The 23,476-nt window shown below is 32.9% G+C and overlaps 1 protein-coding gene across 1 annotated transcript in view; it reads right to left on the bottom strand.

Moving 5' to 3' along the window:
* LOC114335423 (PHD finger protein 12) overlaps positions 1-23,476 on the bottom strand; it is a 150,911-nt gene that overhangs the window by 58,682 nt on the left and 68,753 nt on the right. The window contains exon 5 of the mRNA XM_028285663.2: positions 22,545-23,094. Coding sequence (XP_028141464.1) covers positions 22,545-23,094 — 550 coding nt within the window. The remainder of the gene's footprint in view (positions 1-22,544; positions 23,095-23,476) is intronic.

Below are 23,476 nucleotides of genomic sequence, written 5' to 3'. Positions count from 1 at the left end.
TGAAAATCTAGGACTCTAGGACGAAGTTCAATTACTTGTTTTAATTAAAAATCAAACCCAACACTAATAACTAATATCACGAGTAATAATTAGTACATTACGAGTACCTATACCTATAAAATACACATGGTATAATATTCCCCGTGTGCAAGTACTTGGAGGGGATTGTCAAATTGACGTATATTTCATACCTACTGTCATTGAAAACGAAAAATTATAATATGTTGCTCACAATATTGATATGATATGCAATTATTATATTAAACTAAATTTAATTAATTGTATTTTGCTTGTAGTATTGCATTGTAATAATTAATTTTATTTAGGTACTACATACAATGTTTACGTTTTAATAACATAACCTTAATCTTACTTTTTCTTCTTATCCTTTTTTTGGGCTTTGGCCTTGACAATTATCCAGCAACCAGGACAAATATAATTTGGCCAATATAATTAAAAGTGCTATAAATGTTGCTGAGCTATGAAACCAGGTGTCGCTCTTCCGAACTTGCACGGTCCCAATAATGGATATGAATAAAATGTGCAATCAATATTAAGTACAGTAAAGCAAAGACACGATGCAAATTTTAAATACATGTATACACGATAAAAAATTAAACAACAGTCAGAAAAAATAAAGAATTTAACAAAAAATATGGGCATACCAAGTAAAAGCGGGCATACCAAGTAAAATCGTCAGGATGGTAAAGATGACTATGGATAACTCCACAAACGAAATAGCATGGAAGGGACATAAATCAAATAATTTTGAAACAAAGGAAGGATTAAGACAAGGAGACCCACTATCAACGACTCTTTTTAATGTAATACTGGAAGGAATAATCAGGAAAAGTAAAATAAGCACACAGGAAACGATTTTTAAAAATGGCCACCAATGTATTGCATTCGCAGATGATCTAACATTATTATCGACAAGTAAGAAAGAGCTAACAAAATTAATGAGCAATATAATAAAACAAGCCAAACCTTTTGGTCTTCTCATAAATAAGGAAAAGACAAAATACATGATAATGGGAGAAACAGATAAAGAAAATGAAGACAATTTCACATTGGAGATAGAAGGAGAAAATGTATGCGCATTTAAAAGAGTTTCAGAATTTACATACCTGGGTGTAAAAGTAGATGAAAAGGGACATGGGGAAGGGGAAATAAAAGCAAGAATAGCAAAAGCAAACAAAAAGTATGGAGCATTGCGTCCATTAATGAAATCCAAAGATGTGTCACGAAAAACAAAAATAAGAATCTACAAAACAGTTATCAGACCTACAGCTACATATGCATGTGAAACATGGGTGCTTAAAAAATCAGAAATAGACCTTTTAGAAAGGTGGGAGAGGAAAATACAACGAGCAATATATGGAGGCGTGAAAATAGACGGTCAATGGAGAAGAAGAAATAATAAGGAACTTGAAGAACTATATAATGAACCAAAAATAACGACGGCAATCAAAGCACAGAGAATCCGATACTTAGGACACATAGAAAGAATGGGAAAGGCAAGAATGCCAAAAATGGTTCTATTACGTAAGCCAATACAAAAAAGAAGAATAGGAAGACCAAGAAGGAGATGGAAGGACAGCGTATATGAAGACTTAAAACAAAGTAATATTGTAAACTGGAAAGAAAAAGCTTTGGACAGAAAACAATGGAAGGAAGTGGTGAAGAAATGTATGGAAAGACTATAATGTTAAGTGTAGTATTAAGTGTTTTATACAAACAAATGTAATATTGTATATATTATAGTAGTATAGGATATAGCATTATATATAAATATGTAATAGTAATTGTAAGGAAAAATTAAATCTTTCAGCCCTAGGCCTTCACGGCCTGTTGAGCTTAATAACTAACTAACAAAAAATATTCAAAAGCTCAAATGTCATTAATTCTATTCCAATTGACACGTTCAAGTCCACAGTTTCTAACGTTTTGCTTGTTGCATTCACTCGTTTTAAAATCCTTGCCCAAATCAGTGTCAATATTGTATCCAAGTTAACCTGTCTCAAAGGTATCCATTTTATTATGCAGTGCCTTGGCTTCACTTCTAACTGCTGATTTTTTGTCTCTATTATTGCTTAACTGGAAAAATATGTTTGATGGATCCGTAGTTTTTAAGTAAAGCATTTACATTTACAGCGTCAAAAGTTTCTACATGTTTTGTTTTCATCGCTTCCAGGAATTGATTGCAAGTTTGGTCAGACAGATAGCTAACTGGACTTTTTCCTTTATTCGCATTCCGCTGTAAATGCTGAGCTAGGAAGTTGTCAAAAGCAAAGTATACAAGACAACTTATGTAAGTAATTTTCCTTATGACGACTCGTTAAATTCTCATGAGATCAACGAAAAGCTAGTCCTTGAGTAGCAAGTAATTTAATGGTGACAACAACTCTTCTCAAAACCTTTACTCAATAGTCAGCTTCGCGTTCTACTTGCTCTTTCAAGCCAGCGTCTATAACTCAAATTTAACTGATGATCCATCTAACTCCAACTGATTATCTTATTATTAATGTAACCATAGAGTTCAGATGAAATTTACTTTCTTCGTGAGATTTGAGTAAGCTATTCAAATATTACCAGTGGATAAAATATATCCAAAATCAGTTAAACTATTTTTTTCAATTGAAAATAATTTGCACGAGTAACAATAAACAGCTTTAACACTACTTCTCTTTGCCTCCATTGAGTTTTACTCTATAAGAGTTGATTTCATTTAATCTTCTATAATAAGCTTTGTCTTCAGCTTCATACATTTTTCTAAAATTTTTCGCTTTTTGGTTTAAAAAATCGCTCTTTGGTTTAAAAGTTGTCACAGTTCTTACTTATCAGTCTTAAAATCAGACCATATCGAAATCGCAGGTATTTCGTAGTCTTTTTCTCTATTGCGCCCAATAGATAAACCAGCACTGAGGGAGGTGTCATTTTGCAGCATTTTTAAAGCTCTTTACAGTGATAATATACAGCATGATGTTATGATAAACAAATTTTGTTCAAACAAAAAAATATATTTTGATTAAGTTTTTTTCTAAAAAGTACATAATTTAAAATTTTCATATTTTCATATTGTAAAAATGACACCTCTCCCAGCATTCTAGCTCAATTAGGACAGCTTGTACAACCATTCCAATAAAGTATGGTCGCAGTGTTTTGGATTTTTTTGGAAATCTCTACATAACCATATTTCTTTCACATAATTTCTTAATGTATCTTTAATTTTTTTTGAAAACGATCTCACGATTGGAAAAATCCAAACTTGAAAAACAAAAATGTAAAATTAATATAATTTTCATTATAATCAATTGTGATTTTAATCTCTATAAATACGACCACTTATCTATGAATACGACAAATAATAACTTACAAATAATAATATTCCGTTTTTTATACTCAGCATTTTAACGGGTTTGTTTATTATCTGAAATGAATCAGCGAATACTATGCAGATTACAGACACATTCAAAACAATTTGCGCACACATTTCTGTGCGATGACGTGTCGTATTAACGATCAAGCTACATGTAATAACTTGTTGATTACACATATTAATAGTAAAGTCATATTAGAGTGTTTGAAGCGAACTTTTACCTTGCACTTACAAAACAAAGAAATGGAATGTGAAAATTAAAAGGGTAAGTAAATATTATATCCCGTCCCCGGATTTTTATTAAATTTTAGTACATTATTGTACCTTAAAAAAGTAACCTATAGCTATGTTTAGCCCTTTAGGTGACCTCGGGTCTCGATATGCATCTCGAAAGGGTCAAAATAGCCATTTTTTATATTTAAAGAGCTCAAGCTTAAGAGCTTATCTTTGAGCCCAGTGGACCGATTTTATCGCATAAGGTCTCATTTTTCTTGTTATAATGTCAACTTTTTGATAATAGACTAGGAGCCGGTATAGATGAAATTTGCTTATCATTTTAGGCACGATAAGAGCCTATGGGCCATTCCACGAACATACGCCTGTTTTGGATTATTTCGACAACGAATATTTTACTGTGCAACATAAGAAGTACGAAAGTAAATGGCGCTAATAATTATTCCAATAAACAACAATGTAATTTGCAATTAACTTTCGTTCTTCTTATTTTGCACAGTAAAATATTCGTTGTCGAAGTATTCCAAAACAGGCGTATGTTCGTGGAATAGGGTATATAACTTAAATAGTAGAAACTAAAGGAAAACGTATGAATACTGTGCCGTCACTTTTTAGTGACACATGCGTCGACAGTGGCGCATCAAACTTTCCGCTTATGGACGAGATAAATAAATTAAAAGCTACCCTCCTTTACTACCAGAATTCAATTTTTTTTGAAACAAAAATGTATACCATTTTTATTCAGTTGCAATGCGAAGGCAAAACTGTCATATTCTTCACTTAGAACGGAGGGCGCAAACCAGCACTCTAAATCGACGATTTTCGACTCTATTTGGAGTCATCATCAGAGAGGCGTAGGTTTGCTGCTCTCTGCCCCAAGTGACGAAACTCCCGAGAGCTTATCCCCACATTGCAACTGACTTTATGGAGTAGGTGTCTAGCGACATCTGGCAACTGAAAGTCAAAGTTTTAAAGTTTTCAAACTAATAGAAATATTAAAGATATTGAAAAAATATTCCTAAGAGATATTTAATTGAAAACTTATTGCAACAATAAAAATGGCATCCATTTTTATTTCATTTTATATTAGTTTTACTCCTTTGAGTAACTAGGTCCATTTTCCGTTGAAATTTACCAGCTGAACAGACGGGGTCGTAAATTGTAAGTTTTTGAATTCCCTCTTGTATTCTTCGCTTCAGTATCCATCTGGCTTGCAATTTTTAGAAGCAATGGAGGTGTTAACAGGAAAATGGTCCAATGAGTTTACAATTAAATATCTTTTAGGAATATTTTTAATATTTTTCAATATTTTTAATATTTCTATTAGGTTGAGAACTTTAAAACTTTGACTTTCAATTTTTTTTTATTTTTTTAAGTTGTAAGCGATTAAAAAATAAGACTCACCGTAATTTTAACCCATCACCCCTTCTCCCACCATCAAAAACTTCATTTTTCAAAAAATAAAATAAAAATTCCATTTTTATTCAGTTGCAATGTGAAGGCAAAACAATCTTATTTTTCACTTAAAATACGAAGCGCTGTCCAGCCCTCTGAATCGACGACTTTCGGCTCTTGTTGGAGTCTCATCGGAGAGAACGTAGGCCTGCTTCTCCATACTTCAAGTGATCAACACCGAGATTTTATCCCCCACACCGCAACTGACGTGAATGGACTAGGTGACTAGCGTCATCTGGCAATTGAAAGATGAAGTAGTTTTCAATCCTAATAGCAATATTATTAATATTTAAAAATATTAAAATATTACTAAAAGATTTTTAAATTGAAAACTTATTGGTCCATTTCCTTGGTAACACCTCAATGGCTTCTGAAATTTGCAAGCCAGATGGATGCTGAAGCGAAGAAGACAAGAGGGAATTCAAAAAAACTTACAATTCACGACCCCGTCTGTTCAGCTGGTAAATTCCAACAGAAAATGGACCTAAGTTACTCGAAGAAGTAAAGACCAATATAAAAATAAAATAAAATAGCAAGCATCCATCTGGCTTGCAAATTTTAGAAGCCATGGAGGTGTTACCAAGGAAATGGACCAATAAGTTATCAATTTAAAAATCTTTTAGTAATATTTTAATATTTTTAAATATTAATAATATTGCTATTAGGATTGAAAACTACTTCATCTTTTACTTCATTTTTCGTTTTTATTTTTTTTAGGTGGGATGCAATCAATTTTAAAATTTCAAAAAATTCACAGGCATAGTCTATTTTGAGGCTTTTACAAAACATGTCTATTTTTTTATAGATCCGTAGATTGAGCGTACATAACCTCAAAAAAAAATTATAAATTTTTTTTTGGAAAAAAGCGTGTAACTTTTATTTTGGAGATGGCTGGAGATCTATTTTTTTCTATTTTATGTATTTTATCAAACACTATATTTCTAACTTTTTTCAGATTTTTTCGTAAGGTTCGTCATCTTCAAAAAACCAAAAAACTGATTTTTTAGGGGGTTTTTGGTGATTTTATCTAGTTTATAGACTTCAAAATAGATCAATTAAATGTTTTTTAAGGCTATATATGTAAACTGAAGTAACTGAGTCCTTTAGAACATTTAGAAATGGGAGAAATACATTCAAATCCCCCAAAAAATCCTAAAAACCTTACGGAAAAATCTGAAAAAAAATTAAAAATATAGTGTTTGATAAAATACACAACATAGAAAAAAAATTAGATCTTCGGTTATCTCCAAAAAAAGTTATACATACGCTTTTTTCCAAAAGAAAATATTTGAAAAAATTTTTGAAGTTATGTACGCTCAACCTACGGATCTATAAAAAAAAATAGACATGTTTTGTAAAAGCCTCAAAATAGACTATGGCTGTTACTCCATTTAAATGTTACATTTTTTAAGCCTTACCTTGCATTTGCTAGAGGAGTAAATTTTATTTCTTTAATGTGTAGGGGGGATCAGTAGAAGCTTAAGTTCAAGTTTTTGGGGTCGCCACCCTTGTCCCCGGCCGCCATCTTGGAAATGTGTGCAAAGGGGTTTCGCGCTATATCTCGTAAACTACCAACCCTACGGAAAATCTAATTCAACATAAAATGTAGCAAATTAAATTTTCTACAATTTTATTTCTATTACTTTTTATCGTCAAGTGACCAACAAAAAAGATATAAACAAAAATATGTAAAAAAATTTTAACAAGATTCCTTTTGGAGGTTATACATTTTTTTCAGTTCATTTTAAAATAAAATGACATTATATCAATTTTGTAGAGGGTTTTTCAGCGAACAATTTCCAATATAAATTTGTTTAATTCTATTTATTTATATAGGTTTTACAGCTCTCCAAACTTGACCAGATTCTCGAATGCTCATAGGGATATAATAAAAACAAAAGTTAGGCTTACTTTTCTATCTATATAATATATTTTTTATTCATACAATTTATTATGATTTTAACATTCCTATGCTATTATTAATCTGTTTTTACCTTTCTCCCCACTATAAAACTTATAACCCTAAGCATATATAGAAACGGCCCAAGAAGTTGTTTGAGGACAAATTCGCCTGTTCATAAAGTATGATCAAAATTAGCCATTCACCACACCGTGGTCAGGATCTCGAGATATAAGCGTTTTTTGGGGTGTACCGCTTGTTTATGAAGTAACATAACTTTTTTCCTTTTGTATATTTTGACTTAAAATTTTCCAAAAAACTTCTTCATGAATTATATTTTATTGTTGTGTTGGTTAAAATTATAAACTAAAAAGTTTGTCACTCAACTTTTTAAGTAAACATGAAACTAACGAAATATGATGACAACATGTTTAAAAACTAACAACTCCTTTTTTAATGTGTTTAAAGATTTAAGACAAATCCCATTGTTATCTACATATTTCAGAGATTAAACAGTAAAATTTTCAAAAGGAAATATTTACAGCGACCAAAGATACAGTGAGGTAAATTTGAAAAATCATCAAAATTGATTTTCGGCATTTTTGTATAAAATTTGATTTTTGAACATGTTCCACCCAATCTAGATAAAAATAAACTTCATATTCGGATTCAGCGACCTCGAAAACATAAAAATAGACCAAAATTCGTCATTCACCTTAAATTTGATTTTCGTGGTCGGCATAACGATTGCTGCCGCTCGACTAATATATAGATAGAAAAGTATTTTTTTTATTGTATTCCTATGAGAATTCGAGAATCTGGTCAAGATTGGAGCGCTGTAAAACCTAGATAATAAATAAAATTAAACAACTTTATAGCGAAAATTGTTCATTGAAAAATCCTCTACAAAATCGCTATGATGTTATTTTATTGTGAAATGAACGAAAAAAAAGTTATAACCTCCACAAGGAAACTTCTTACAAAATTTTCTCATATTTTTATTTATAACTTTTTTGTTGGTCACTTGACGATAAGAAGTAATAGGTATAAAACTGTAGAAAATTTAATTTGCTACATTATATATGTAATTAAATTTTCTGTAGGATTGCTAGTTTAGAAGATACAGCGAGAAAGCCCTATGCACCCCTTTTTCCAATGTGGCGGCCGGGGAACAAGGGTGGCGACCCCAAAAACTTAAACTTAAGCTTCTACTGAACCCCCCTACACATTAAAAAAATAAAATTGACTCCTCTAAGAAATGCAACCTAAATGTAACATTTTAATGGACTATGTGAATTTTGTGAAATTTTAAAATTGATTGCATTCCACCTAAAAAAATAAAAACGAAAAATGAAGTTTTGATGGTGGGGAAAGGGGGTGGGGAGTTAAATTTACGCTGAGTCTTATTTTTTAATCACATACAACTTAAAAGCAATGAAAAAATTGAATTCTGGGAGTGAGGGAGGGTAGCTTTTAATTTATTTATCCCGTCTATAAGTGGAAAGTTTGATGCACCACTGTCGACGCATGTGTCACTAAAAAGTGACGGCAGTGTTCATACGTTTTATAATCAATGCCTAATCAGTACCTTAAAAAGTGTCCTCGTTATTTTTTTAGCCCTTTAGGTGACCTTGGGCCTGATATGCCCCACAAAAAGGTTTAAAATAGCCTTTTTTACGCTTTATTTGAAGGGCTATATTTCTGAGCCCAGTGCAGTGGACCGATTTTATTGCACAAGGTCTCATTTTTCTTGTCATAATCTCAACTTTTTGATAACATAATTTGCAAAACCCTAAAAGGTATATTGTATTTTATAGGTTAAAAAAAAACTTAAAAAAATTTAAACTAAACGAGGAAAAAATGTAGAAACCGGCAAATGAAAGGGGTTTTAAATACCTTTCAAACGAGTATTTGCAAATTAAAATCCTTCTATGCTTTGTTTTTAAATTAGGTGGAGTCAGTGGCGTAGCTAGCGTGGGTGACACCCGGGGCGGTAATCGATGGTGTCACCCCAAATCCTAAAAATAAAGATTGTTAAAATCAACGAAAATCCGATAAACGTATGTTTTGAATAATGAAAAAATTAAGAATTATAGTTAACGAAACTGCAGTAAATAGTATATCATCATCATCATCGTTTAACCGCTATCGTCCACTGCTGAACATAGGCCTCTTTTAAGTTTCTCCATGTCTCCCTATCTTGAGCTACCACCATCTAGTTCCCGGCAGTTCTATATAACAGTTTATTTACTTTTTTGGTTTACACTATGTGAATGAATTAAAATATTTTTTTAGCTTTACTAGCGACAAACTCTGAAATTACATTTTCTATATTTATGTTTTGTGTTGCTTCATGTTCGATAGTTATCATCATCCAGCCTCAAAAGTCCAGTGCTGAACATAGGCATCCTCCCCTCATTTCCAACCCCATCTATCCTGCGCCGCTCTGATCCAGTTTTTTTTAGCTTTCTTAAGTCGTCAGTCCATCTTGTAGGCGGTCAACCGACGCTTCTCTTGTCTTCTCTTGACCTCCATTCCAGTAACCTCTTCGTCCATCGCCCATCTGTCGTTCTGGCTATGTGTCCTGCCCATCTCCACTTCAACCTGGCTATCCTTTCGATGACGTCAGTCACCTTTGTTCTTCTCCTGATTTCTTCGTTTTTGATTTTGTCTCGCATTGTTATTCCTAACATTGACCGCTCCATTCTCCTAACATTAACCGCTCCGTTCGATAGTTAATAAACCGAGGTTATTTAGCCTTGTTGACGTCATTGTTTCTCGCAAGTAATTCTTGATTGATTTGAGCTTCCCAAAACTTCTCTCACATGAAGCAACCGATGCAAAAATGGTCATAAAGAATTTTAAGGCGACCAAGTTTGGGAGAGATTCCATAAAATCCCATACTACAATGAATTTTAAAAAGTCTACAGCTAACCATTTAGATACTGTAATATTGGCTGCTTGTAAAAGTCTTCTGAGCCTTGGTATTTCTAGCAGGAGGTCTTTTTCTGATACCTCTTCATGGTAAAAGTCACAAAATGTTGAAACAGCTAATTTCAACTGTTCACTGTTCGTGGAAAAGCAAAGTGTGTGTCTGCACAGCCTCGAACAATGAAGCCATATTAATGGACTGATCTGGTTTCGAGTTCAACATTGAATGTCAAAACATTCCAACATAATATTATTATCTCTTTGAAGTTCTGCTCGAAGTGTAAGTCCTATATAGGTAGCTGACTTACCATCCACTCGTTTTCTACGTCGAATTAGTTTTTAGGTGGAAATGTCGTCGTCCTCATATTTTGTCATGGCAAAATCTATGTATTAATATACTGATATACTGGTATTGATATATTGATATGATTTCGTTTTTCTTCAATATAAAGACGAAGTGCCCCTATTTTGGTCGTGATTGATCAATGCCTTTAATTACACAAAGCGGGCATGAGGTTATGTGCAGCACCTCTGGTGTATAAATTTTCTTGTTGATGAGAGAATTTGTAAATTGAAGCAACAACACTATAAAAATGTTCTGCCAATACTTTAACTGCAGCCAGCATAGTGCGCAGTGACTGAGAACTCCGACGCGTTGTGAAAAGTCGCTTAACAGATGTTTTGCTGCGTTTAATAAGCACTTCCTAGCAGCTAATGGAAACATTAAACATTAAAAAAACTTAAAAATTGCTTCTACAGTTGTTCTGAAAAATGTTACACAAGATGTGTTTTGTGCAAAAGAGTGCTGGCCACATTAATTAATTAAATGATCAATAGATCCGAAGAAAATGACCTTTTTGATTTTTGCTTTAATAATAGCTTGTATTCCTCCATGTACGCCGCTCATAACAGCTGCATTATCGTATCCCTGTGAACGGCACTTCATAATATTTCTACACCATCAATTTCAAGCTTCTTGAGAATTTCGTTACCTACTTAGATCAACTTAGATTAACTGCTTTTTTCCTATTAACGGAAAAAATCCAAGAAATGCCTCTTTGACCTCGACTTCTCTTGGTTTCGTCACAGTATAAAGAGGAACAGTATAATTTCTTGTATGTAGGCACTTTGATCTCAAGAAGTACTACCGGCAGGTAGTACTGGTAATTGAAGAAGTATTGGTAATTCACCAGTGGTGGATGCGGGTTTTCCCTGTTAACCTGTACGTTTCTACGCGACCAGCAATGCGAGAGTGGTGCAAAGCGCCTTTTTTACTTCTTACTTCTTTACTTCTTTTTACGATTTTACTTCCAATTTTTCGGAGAGAAGTTCTACTGTCCCTCTTTACACTGTGGTTTCGTGTGTTCACAAAGTAACATCGAACTTTAGATTGATACGTGAGTAAAGTCACAAATTAACGATTTATTCTTTTGTGATCGGGTCTCTCGGGTGTCACCCCTGAAGGGGTGACACCCGGGGCGGAACGCCCCCCCGCCCCGCCCTAGCTACGCCACTGGGTGGAGTAAACTAAAAAGATAGATTCACATAAAAGAAAGTCACTAGAAAAATCAACAAATAGGTAGCATTATACACCTAAAATCGACCGTTTCTCTGTTATTTCAAGTTAAATACACTGATTTGAGCATGCACCAAGAAAACAAGTTTTTTTCACTTACCATATCTCTTTTTGTGTTATAACTAGAAGATTCATAAAGGAAAGAATCTCTTTGTTATTTTATAAGCTACAAAAATGTTTTATATAGTTTTTTTAGTTAGATGTATAGTTTTTAAGGTATTCGCAAAAAACCGTTTGAAAAGGTGTTATGTTTCAATGAAAATGGCCAATTTTCAACCAGGAATAACTCAAAAAGTATCGAGTTTTCGAAAAAAAATTACAGTTTTTGCTTAGTATTAGGTTCTCTAGCAACTTCCGTAGTTATTTTAGCAAAAAATTTTCCACCCCCGAGAAGGGCTGGGAACCGCCTCCAAGACAAAAGCACACATCGGTATAGGGTAGACTTTGTTTCTTGGGCCATTCCCTACTTACTGTGAAAATATCACGTAAATCGATACAGTAGGATAGAATTCGGAGCCACATACCCTCATTGACTGCCCTATTATTGGATTTCTTGGCCCGAGCCTTTAAAAATTTACCATTTCGCTTCATATGTAAGCCAACATACGTTGTCTTTAATGATTTCCCTAATATGTTTTATTATTCTGTAATATTTAAATTCAACGAGTTATTAAAGTAGATAAAAAACATAAATTTTAACACTTAAATCAAAGCTGTAGGTGCTCTAGGACCATAGTTATGGCAGTTTTTTTAACCTGACGTATCAAATACGTGTGCGCTAGTAGTGCTGGCAATATAAAGCGACAAACAATGCGTCACTGCGTTAATTAAAGAATGGACGTATTCGATAGATCAAATTAAAGTTAAAATTAAAACTGTCATAACTTTGGTTCCTGAGTATAAAGGTAAAGTTTTGAGGTATATGTTAAAATTAAGGTTTTTTTTATCTATTTTTATAATTCGTTGAATTTAAGTACTGCAGAATAATCAAACAGATGAGTTGAAGAAATCAACGACAACGTGTGTTGGCCTACTTATGAAGAAAAAAGAATAATTTTTAGGCAGTCAAAAAGAATAGTTAAAGGCTCGGGCCAAGAAATTCAATACGTAGAGATTGTTGTATAGAGATAGAAATACCTTCACCTAAATTTTTCGACAATTTAATAATGTTAGGCAAAAGTACTTTCAGTTTACAGTTTACAAAGGACAAAAAGTGCAATTTTCAAAAAATTGGTTATTTTTAAATAGCTGTACCTTCGAATCTACTACAAGGAATTTAATTTACAAGTGCTCGTTTGAAAGGTATTTAATAACCCTTGCATTTGACAATAAAAAAGCATAAAATTTATTAGTTTTCTTTTCATTCTTCTTAACCTATAAAATACAACGTATCTTTTAGGGTTTTGCAAATTATTTCATCAAGAAGTTGACATTATAACAAGAAAAATGAGATATAGCTCTTCATATATAGCGTAAAAAGGGGTATTTTTGACCATTTTGAGGGGCGTATCTCAGACCTAAGGTCACCTAGAGGACTAAAAAATAGCTATAGATAAATTTTTAAGGCACAATAATACAGGGCGGGCTAATAAAAACGGTTCACCTCGATTTTTGGCAGTATCTACATATTTATTATATTTTAAGAAAATGAGTACAGGTCGATTTTTGTTCCATGGGGGATACATTTTTACGATACATACGTCATTTGTCAACCCCCTCCCTTCCACTTCCCCAACCCCTTGTTTTTAAATAGGGAATATACAATGTGCGGCACATCATTAGAAAGGCATTTACATGGAGTATTCAGACATAACAATTGTCCACGACTTTTTTTTCGATAAGTGTACCGTCTTTGCCAAAAAATCTTAATTCATTTAAAGTACAACACCTCTTAAAACTGAAAAGTATCGCCTATGGTTTGTTAATATGTCATTTTTTCTGTCACATTCAAAAGTGTAAATTCAAAAATAAATTAGAAGTTATGATATATTACATAATTTACCTAAATTAATATCTTAATTTATTAGAATTAATTAATTAGACGTTCAAAATAGTGTCCATGTCGTTAGGGCTGAATACTCCATATAAATGCCTTTCTAATGATGTGCCCAACATGGTAAATTCTTTATTTAAAAACAGGGGGTTGGGGAAGTAGAAGAGAGAGGGTTGACAAATGACAGATGTATGTATCGTAAAAATGTGTCCCCCTTAGAACAAAAATCAACCTGTTTCCTCATTTCCTTAAAATCTGATAAATATTGCCAAATATCGTGGTGAACTGTTTTCATTGGCCCACCCGGTATACTAAAATTTGGTAAAAATCCGTGGACACTCCCCACAAAAGTGGTAGACAATTAAAAATATTGCTCATAAAAGTTATTTAATTTATTATATGATTATTTAATAATCGTATACAACTTGTTAATGCCATGCCACACTAAAAATAAAGCTACATAAAAGTGGAAGAATAAAATAATTATAGAGAAAATAGTACTAATATTCATTCCATTTTTTTTATAGAATACATGTACAAATTAATGAAAAAGTAAAAGAAATGAAGAAATTAATAGCAAATTTCTTCAATTGGGATGTGATCAATTCTGGATATCCGACACGTTCTTCTTAGATAGTACGTTTCTACTATTTCCAGTTCTTTCTTCTCTTGCATTGTCATTCGCCAACATTGAGATTCGTACGTCAAAATTGGTTCTACAACCGACTTGTAGATTGTCATTTTTATTCGTAAACTAATTTTAGAAGACCAAAGTAACGAGTTTAGTGTTTGTATCCCATTTCGGCCCTGTTGTATTTTTATCTGTCTGGATGTCCCGTTTCGATATTCCTTCCTTCTCTATCACTGTCCTTAGGTATTTAATTTCTTCGTATTTTTTTATATCTCTAATCGAGAGTTGTCGGTCTCTTTCTTCGTCCTTTATTCTAATATAGTCCGTTTTGTTTAAATTAATTGTGAGTCCCCAATTTTCGTATTCTTCGGTTAACTTTCGAATAATACAGGGTGTCTGCGTAACTTGGAACCATATGGGAAACTTTTTAATATCAATTTTACGAAAAAAAGTCATTCTTTATAAAGTGCTCTGCATAGTCTAAAACCTAATATGCAATCATCAGATATCAAATTTTGTCAACTACCTCAACTGCTCAAGAGCAAACTACCTGTATATTTCAAAATATCAAAGAATCCCTATAGAAACCCTTCTTAGGGAGGCATTTCATATGCGCCCGGACACGTTTCCGCACGTCCCACTCCTAAACCTGTAGCTATAGCGCGCTTATGTTTTTTTTGTTATTGCAAAACTATAATTTTTAATTTTAATCAAAAGAGTAAACGTTAAAATAAAATAAATTATGTTTGTCCGACAAAAAAGAGGGCGCGATCGTTGAGTCCGCGCAAGATGTCACTTTAGCGCGGTATAGTTTTGTTATTACAAACTAAAGATTGTCGATTTCTTGTCCGACAAATTTACAGCCTCGTTTCTTTAGTCCGACACGACAACGTAAATATATTAATTATGGCAGGTTACTATGGCAGTCCGACAAATTAATTTCAAAATTTTTTATACCGTAACGGCCACGCTACCACACACGGGTACATTGAGCTAATACAGTCCTGGACCCTTCACTTGTTGTACTGTTTACTTTTATGTCTATTGACGTCAGTGTTGCCAATCGCATTTCTCTAGATTATCCGATGATCGCTCGAAAAATATCCGATTTGTCACGAAAAGGTACGCTAGGTCAAAAATTATTCTGTTATTAAAATCAATGTTGCCAATGTTATTCTTTTAGTCCCCTTAACAACCATCAAATAACAAAATCCGTTGTTCGTACGCCAATCAGTTGATTGTAATCAATTATCATTATGATAATTAACATAATTGATTGATTAATTAATTATTAATTATCAATTAACGTAACAATTAGGGAGCGTTCAAGTATTACGTAACGCGATTTTTGAAGATTTTTGACCCCCCCCCCCCAACCTGCGTTACGTAATACTTGAACGCTCCCTTATTAACATAATTGATTAATTAATCTCATAATTGTAATCAATTATGTTTTCAGCAACCCAATCAAAGTTGACATTGACAGTAATTAAATATTTGATAATGATCAGTTGATTCCATTTCTGATTAGCGTTGGAACAACCGGCCCTTTAATCTACTGGATTCTCTATTTCACGGTTTAAAAATTTTCGTTTATAGATGAAAATCTCGTATCCTAGCTGATTATTACCTAATTCATGTAAATACTATTTAGTTACTATTATTATATTATTCGTATTTTGTATTATCGTAAGTGTTAAATTCTAAATAAATAAATAAATCTAAATATTTCATTATTTGGATCGTTATATTAATTTATTATAATTATTTAAGTAAAAAAAACACTTTTAAATATTATTTTATTAAAACGTAATAACTACCTAAAACTAGGTACTGGAAAAATAAACAATAAATAAATCAATACAAAATAAACTACAGCTACATTAATAGCATAGGCTCAAAATTTCTGGTCAATGCTTTTAAAATGCATTATTTTTATCGAGTCCTGAGTTACTTAAGCACTGCACTACATAAAATGAAAATAAAACTAAATCATGCGTGAATTAGCTTTCATAAATTTAAAGACAAAACTAAAAACTCATCGGACGGCAATAAACTCATACTCATCGAACTAATACTCATCAAAACAATAACATCGGACGGCAGACGGTTTTTGAAATTTGAATTGTATTAGTATGCCTTAAGTGGATGCACTTGTGCAGTTAAATTCTAAACAAAAGAATCGGCACATGTCCCTTTTGTCAAAAGATGAAAAGTATCGGATGTCACTAACCTTAATCCAGTATAGACTACATATTTATAAAAATTTGGGCGGAACCAAACAAAATTAATGTGTTGTTGGTGTTGGGAATATATGGATGAGAAAGTTTTAGTCGATGGTAGATACACTGAAAAATATCCGAAAATATCCGATTTATTTAAATATACGAAGAAGATACGACAACTCTAAAAAAGGTACGCAAATCGGATAATTATCCGCCGATTGGCAACACTGATTGACGTCTAGAATGTCAGAAAATGTAAAGAAACCAAATGTAAACATAGACTAATTACTACTGTAAACTAGACAAGAATAAAAAACCGCTAAACGCCGTAAAAATGAGTGGCGCATACAATATTCCAGCTACAAAAGATCTGATATGAAAATTACGTGGCGCGAGAATGTATTTTCATTTCGATGCAAAACAAAATTCCAGTTTTATTTTAAAAGATTTTTCCATAATATTTGCTAAATTTGAAGTAAACGCGCCACAAAAGAGTTTCAAAATTCAAACTGTATCAAATTTACTCTTTTGTGGCGCGTTTACTTCAAATTTAGCAAATATTATGGAAAAATCTTTTAAAATAAAACTAGAATTTTGTTTTGCATCAAAATGAAAATACATTCTCGCGCCACGTAATTTTCATATCAGATCTTTTGTAGCTGGAATATTGTATGCGCCACTCATTTTTACGGCGTTTAGCGGTTTTTTATTCTTGTATCAGGAGTTTTTCAAGTTATATACAAATTAAATGTATGAAGTTGAATGCAATTTTTCTCGATTACACGTCAAGCTTTATAAATGGTCACCTTTGTCGCATTATCTCCCAAATGATCTAGTGACCATCGAATGTATACTAGATTTTTTTTCTAGTCGAAATAGAATAAATAAAAATATTGGGATGGCCGGTAAATGAACTCAGATTATCCGTTACAGATCAAATTTAGCGTCGTAACCACTACAACTACATAAACCATTTCGGGAATAATAGTTAATTGGATTATACATTTCTAACTTAAGACTTCTAAACGGCTTAACCGATTTTGATCACTAAACATGAGTTTGAAACGTATTGACAAGTAGTATCTGATGCATCTGAGTTCAAGTATGAAAACTAAAGTTGTTACAGAAATTATTGAGCTTGAACTGTTTTTCCCCATAGGAAATAGATTTGATCATACTTATGAAGCGTATAACTTAAAATTTCTAATTTTCCCGGATATGAGGTAAACAACGTTAGATTAGCCTAGAGTCCTTCTACAAACGCTCAGTTATTGGCGCAATTCGTAGGTTGAAATTTTGAGTAATTGTCGAAAAACCAAAATTTTCAAAGTTTAGTTTTTCAATTTTTTGGCTATACTGAGCCGTGTGTACGTCTGAGCTTGATCGCTTAGGCAACGTTTGAAAACCTAACTCAACCCTATTGATGTGGTTTATTTGCGATTTTCCTGTCTCTCCTTGAACCTAAGATATATACGCCCAAAAAATTTGCCATTTTGTATCTACCTAGCCCTATAGCTGGCTTACGGGTAGTCAGAAGTCAAAAATTACACCGGTTCTGAATCGGCCCTCACACCCTCTTGAAACACAGAAAAAAAATTCAGATCGGTGCAACTTTTCCACATACATACATACATACATACATACATATGTACATATCCACAAACATTTTCCCCTTTTTAAATAAAAATTGAGTTCTAATTCTGAGCTCGCTAACTTTTAAACGGTATAACCGATTTTCAAAATTAAACATGCGTTGGAAAGGTCATGATCTATGCTATCAGAAGCCGCAAAGGCCGAACTTAAGTTTTTGAAATTTTTGGGAGTTTTGGGGACGAGAACGAAAAACAGACCATAAATAGGAAAAGCCGTAAAATCCACAGCCTTGGACCAAAATGAAGAAGTAATATATGGATCTAGGAGTCTTTTCCTAAACTTTAAGATGGGATTTGGCTCAATTTTCAATTCAGTCAGGTTTAGAAAATCGAAAATTTCGTGTATATAATATATAGTGTCGCATGTAGGGGTTGTGCGCCACTGGCGAGAACTGTCGTTCTCTGGTAATTTTCAAAATTAGATGTGCGTTGGAAAGGTAATGATCAGTACTAGCAGAAGCCGCAAAGGTCGAACTAATATTTTTGAAATTTTTGGTAGTTTTGAGAACGAGAACCTTGGTCGCAATCTCTCCCAAATGATCTAGAACTTACGACACCAGTGATAAGACAATCCGAGTTCATATCCCAGCCATCCTAATAATTATGTAATTATGGCCGGCAAATGAACTCGGATTGCCCAATCAAACTAGCATCGTAACCACTACAAGTACATAAACCATGATTGATTAATAACATTGATTTTTTCGATATAAACTAAATTTCGATAACCAATAAATCGAAAACTATTAATTTTATCAAAAAAATATAAAACATTTTTTGCTTACAATTAATGTTTTTACCAACATTTGCGGTCAAAATATAATAAAAAATTTCCACCCTCGAGACGGGGTGGCAACCACCCCATGGTAAAAGCGTTTTTCGGAATCATACAGATTTTGATCCTTAGACTCTCCACTACTTATTCTCAAATTTTCAAGCAAATCGATCCATTCTGTAAAAATTGCGAAGTGAAAAGTTTCAGTTCCTGGACTAATTATACTTTTGGAGCTCTATAACTTCTGAACGGCTGAACTGATGTTGATCATTAAATATGAGTTTAAAACGTATTGACAAGTAGTATCTGATGCATCCAAGATCAAGTATGATAACTGAACGTATTACAGGAATTATTTAGCTTGAAAAACGGTTTTTCCCATAAGAAATAGATTTGATTATACTTATGAAGCCTATAACTAAAAAATTCGAATTTTCCCAGATATGAGATATACACCGTTAGACGCGTCCTGAGTCCTCCTACAAACGCTCAGTTATTGGCGCAATTCGTAGGTTGAAATTTTGAGTAATTGTCGAAAAACCAAAATTTTCAACGTTTAATTTTTCAGTTTTTCGGCTATGGTGAGCAGTGTGTATGTCTCAGGTTGATCGCTTAAGCACCGTTTGAAATCTTAACTCATCCCTATTAATTTGGTGTATTTGCGGTTTTCCTGTCTCTCCTTGAACCCAAGATATATACGCCCAAAAAATATGCTATTTTGTATCTATCTAGTCCTCTAGCTGGCTTACCGGTAGTCAGAAGTCAAAAATTAGACCGGTTCTGAATCGGCCCTCACACCCTCTTGAAACACAGAAAAAAAAAATTCAGATCGGTGTAACTTTTCCACACACATACATACATACATACATACATACATACATATCCACAAACATTTTCCCTTTTTTAAATAAAAATTGAGTCATACTTCTGAGCTCGATAACTTTTGAATGGTATAACCGATTTTCAAAATTAAACATGCGTTGGAAAGGTAATGATCTGTGCTATCAGAAGCCGCAAAGGTCGGGCTTAAGTTTTTGAAATTTTTGGGAGTTTTGGGGACGAGAACGAAAAACAGACTCTAAATGGGAAGGGCCGTAAAATCCACACCCTTGGACCAAAATGGAGATATGAGATATGGATGGACGAGTCTTTTCCTATTCTTTAAGATGGGATGTGGCCCAATTTTCAATTCAGTCAGGTTTAGAAAATCGAAAATTTCGTGTATATATAGTGTCGCTTGTAGGGGTGTTGTGCGCCACTGGTGAGAACTGCCGTTCTCTGTGGACTAGAGGTAGGTGATTTGTGACGATACCGACAAAGGTACAAGTAGACTATAACTGTTTAAAAAGAATTTCGCTTTTTATAAGCTTGCGTCATTTTTTTATCGCCAACCGTCTCTAAAGTCATTTATTATTGTACTCATTTGCGGCAGTAAAGTAACACTTTATTGTACTGAAAGAAGAATTGTACTTTACTTGCCGCGATTATTAATCAAATTAACCGAGATTGAATGTAAGTGGCAGTAATCGATTACATAGGCATACAGAAAAAAATTTTTGTTTTGGTGCCGTGAATCTTTAAGCTGATTTTTACTATATTAGGGGCGATAAATCGAAATATGGATTCTGTTTTATTGTATCAGCTCTAGTTTTATGGATATGGCCCATTCCGAAATTAGTAGTTTTAATATTCGAGATAATTAAGAATATGCTATTCAAAGGAATATACATTGTTAATTAAACTTCTTCCTCAGTATATTTGTGGTTCTCACTGTATTACGCCTTATTTATGCAAGAAATATAACTTTAATGCCGTTACATTACTATTTTATAAGGAAATAAAACAGCTTGGAAAGTATTTTCAAACTTTTAAAATGCATTTACCACCTGTAAACCCATTCAGCCTTCACCTAATAAAATACTAGGTGCTTCAAAATCACTATTAGTGCTGCTATCTGTCTAAAACTTTCTGGAATCTTTGATGGACCACAGATCAGACTTCTTAAAAAGGATCCGGCTTTTGTGGGGTCAATGAATGAGGCAGAGAAAAAAGCTTGGCTTTCATTTGTGGACATTATGAAACATTTTCTGTGAAATCACACAAGTGAAAACTATGCTTAGCTGGTAAACCGTTTGCTGAATAACTTCCAATCAGTTGGATGTAATATGAGCATCAAAGTCCACTATCTTCACAGCCACCTGGACCGTTTCCCTGAAAACTTAGATGACACAAATGAGGAGCAAGGTAAGAGATTTCACCAAGACATAAAAACCATGGAGAACAGCTACTAAGGAAGATGGGACACCCATATGATGACAGATTTTTGCTGTAGTTTGAAGAGAGATTGTTTAAAAGTTCATTCCATGAACTCATGCAAGCGAAGCTTTCGTTACGTCAAGTAAAGTTTTTTTTCTATTTTGTTAGTTTTTTTCTCAAAACTAATTATTGTATATATGTTTCATTGTACAAAGTGTTTTATTGTAGTTATGTAAATAAATGGCTTAAAATATACGTATTTTCTAATTGTGTGATTATTTCAATTTAGTATATCCATATAAGCATATTCGTATTTTAATGCATAAAAGCTGGCATGACCTACGTTATCTTGAAAACTAGAGCTGATAGGGCAAAACTAAAGCCATATTCTGAATCAGCATCCCAAATATACCTAAAATCAGCTCTAAACACTTTGGCACCAAAAACACTGTGGGCCTGTGATTATTTATTTGAGTGAACTTAAAATTTATTTAAATTACAATCTGGGCCAAAATTAACCGGCCACCTTAAAAATGGATCATTTTTGATGTCATATCTCCTAAACCTGTTGTCCGATTTAAATTATTTTTTTAATATGTTATAGCCTTATTCCTTGACAATATCGTTATAATAATATTGTTACTAAACAGTTAAATTTTCATTGTATACGGGGTATACGAATCAAACTGTGTTTTTTCTTAAAGTTTGCATCCCCTGTGGAATATTCTAGCATTTATAAAATATTGAAATTAAAACCTAACTATAGCCTCATGTTTTCTCAACATTCTGTTTTTGATTCATTCGCTTATGTTCGATAATAAAAAAGTTAGGTAGTTTAACAACTAGCCATGTTTTTCATCAAAACAGATAATTTAACTCACCAGCAAAATACACCCCACCACCTTTAATATTGTTTTGTTTACATTACCTGTGTCATCGAAGGATTTTTGACATATAGTCGTTTTACGACATTGTTGCAAATCTGTTTCCGTGTTAAAAACAATCCTTGAACAATGTTAAAATTAAAATCATGACTTTTGTAATCGCATGTAAAACATAACGTGTCATAGATAACATTTACGTTGTCGGACTAATGAAACGAGGCTGTAAATTTGTCGGACACGAAATCGACAATCTTTAGTAATTAATTATAAGAACTTTCAATTGAAAATTAAAAGTTTTGTAATAACAAAACTGTACCGCGCTAGAGTGACATCTTGCGGTTGTCGGACTCGACGATCTTTGTCCGACAAAAATAATTTATTTTATTTCAACGTATAATCTTTTGATTAAAATTAAAAATTATAGTTTTCCAATAATAAAACCTAACCGCGCTAGAGCTACAGGTTTAGGCGTGGGGCGTGCGGAAACGCGTCCAACCTGCACTCTGAAACTTTTTAGAAAGTGGTAGACTAGCTCAAACGAAGCAGTTAAAACCATTTTTAAGACTTTTGTAATCATTTTCAAAAAAAAAGGACGATGTACTGTGGGCTACAAAGTCACTTTACAATAGAAATGCAAAAATAAATAGACTTACTTTCTGATGTCAGTCCAGATATCATATCACTAACGAAATTATGCTCTTTTTTGATAAGGTCTTTTTCGAAAAATCCCCCGTTCAAATTCTCATTTTTTATAAAACCATTCACAGCCGTCCAATCAGAGATATTATTACTAGAACTGTTTTCATAATGTCTATTCCTAATATCACAATTAACTACTTCATCTAATTCGTCATGATTAAACTCCTCCTTGATACCATCTTCGATAACCTCTGTGTTATCTTCTTTAACTATACTTTCATCAATGTCATTATGTTTTCGTCTATTTTCAACATATTCTAATCGTAAAACATCTCGAAGACGAGGAAGAAGGTGAACAGGTTTTCTGTAATGATACTTCACCATATCTGGTACATTAACGGTATTTCTAGGTGGTAATTTCGTTTTTATCCTAAACGGTGGATTTTTTCTATGTATCTTCCTAAAAAACTGTAATTTGATTGAGTCTTGATCTACGGGTCCTGTAAATTTGTCCCATAACTTAACTCTCTCAGTGGCTGATACGGATTTCAATAACATGGAGTCCTGAAACAATAATAATTCTACCTATTAATAAATCATTTGTATTTTACTTCAATTCTTAAGGGGAAAGGCGCAAAATGTCGCCTGTCAAAATTTTCAATGTGTTAATTTTTTTCGAATCCTGAGAAAACCAATGAATATTTTTGAAAAATTTAAATGCAGAATGAAAAATTACATTATTATTGAGGGCCGAAAATCCCTAACAACTTCTGTAATGTTTATTTTAAGTAACTTAAGTATTCTGTAAGTTACAGGGGTGAAAATAAAAGAGAAAATTTAGTGTGATTTTTTAATATTTCATTCAAAGACACTTTTTGTTTATTCTAATGGACTCTCGGCCCTCGGTAATAACGCAATATTTCTTTCTGCGTTTAAAATTTTCAAA

The sequence above is a fragment of the Diabrotica virgifera genome, chromosome 7, assembly GCF_917563875.1.
Source record: "Diabrotica virgifera virgifera chromosome 7, PGI_DIABVI_V3a".
Lineage (NCBI taxonomy): Eukaryota > Metazoa > Arthropoda > Insecta > Coleoptera > Chrysomelidae > Diabrotica > Diabrotica virgifera.
Note: the sequence above shows the minus strand (reverse complement) of the source record. Positions and strands in the feature narration are given on the sequence as shown.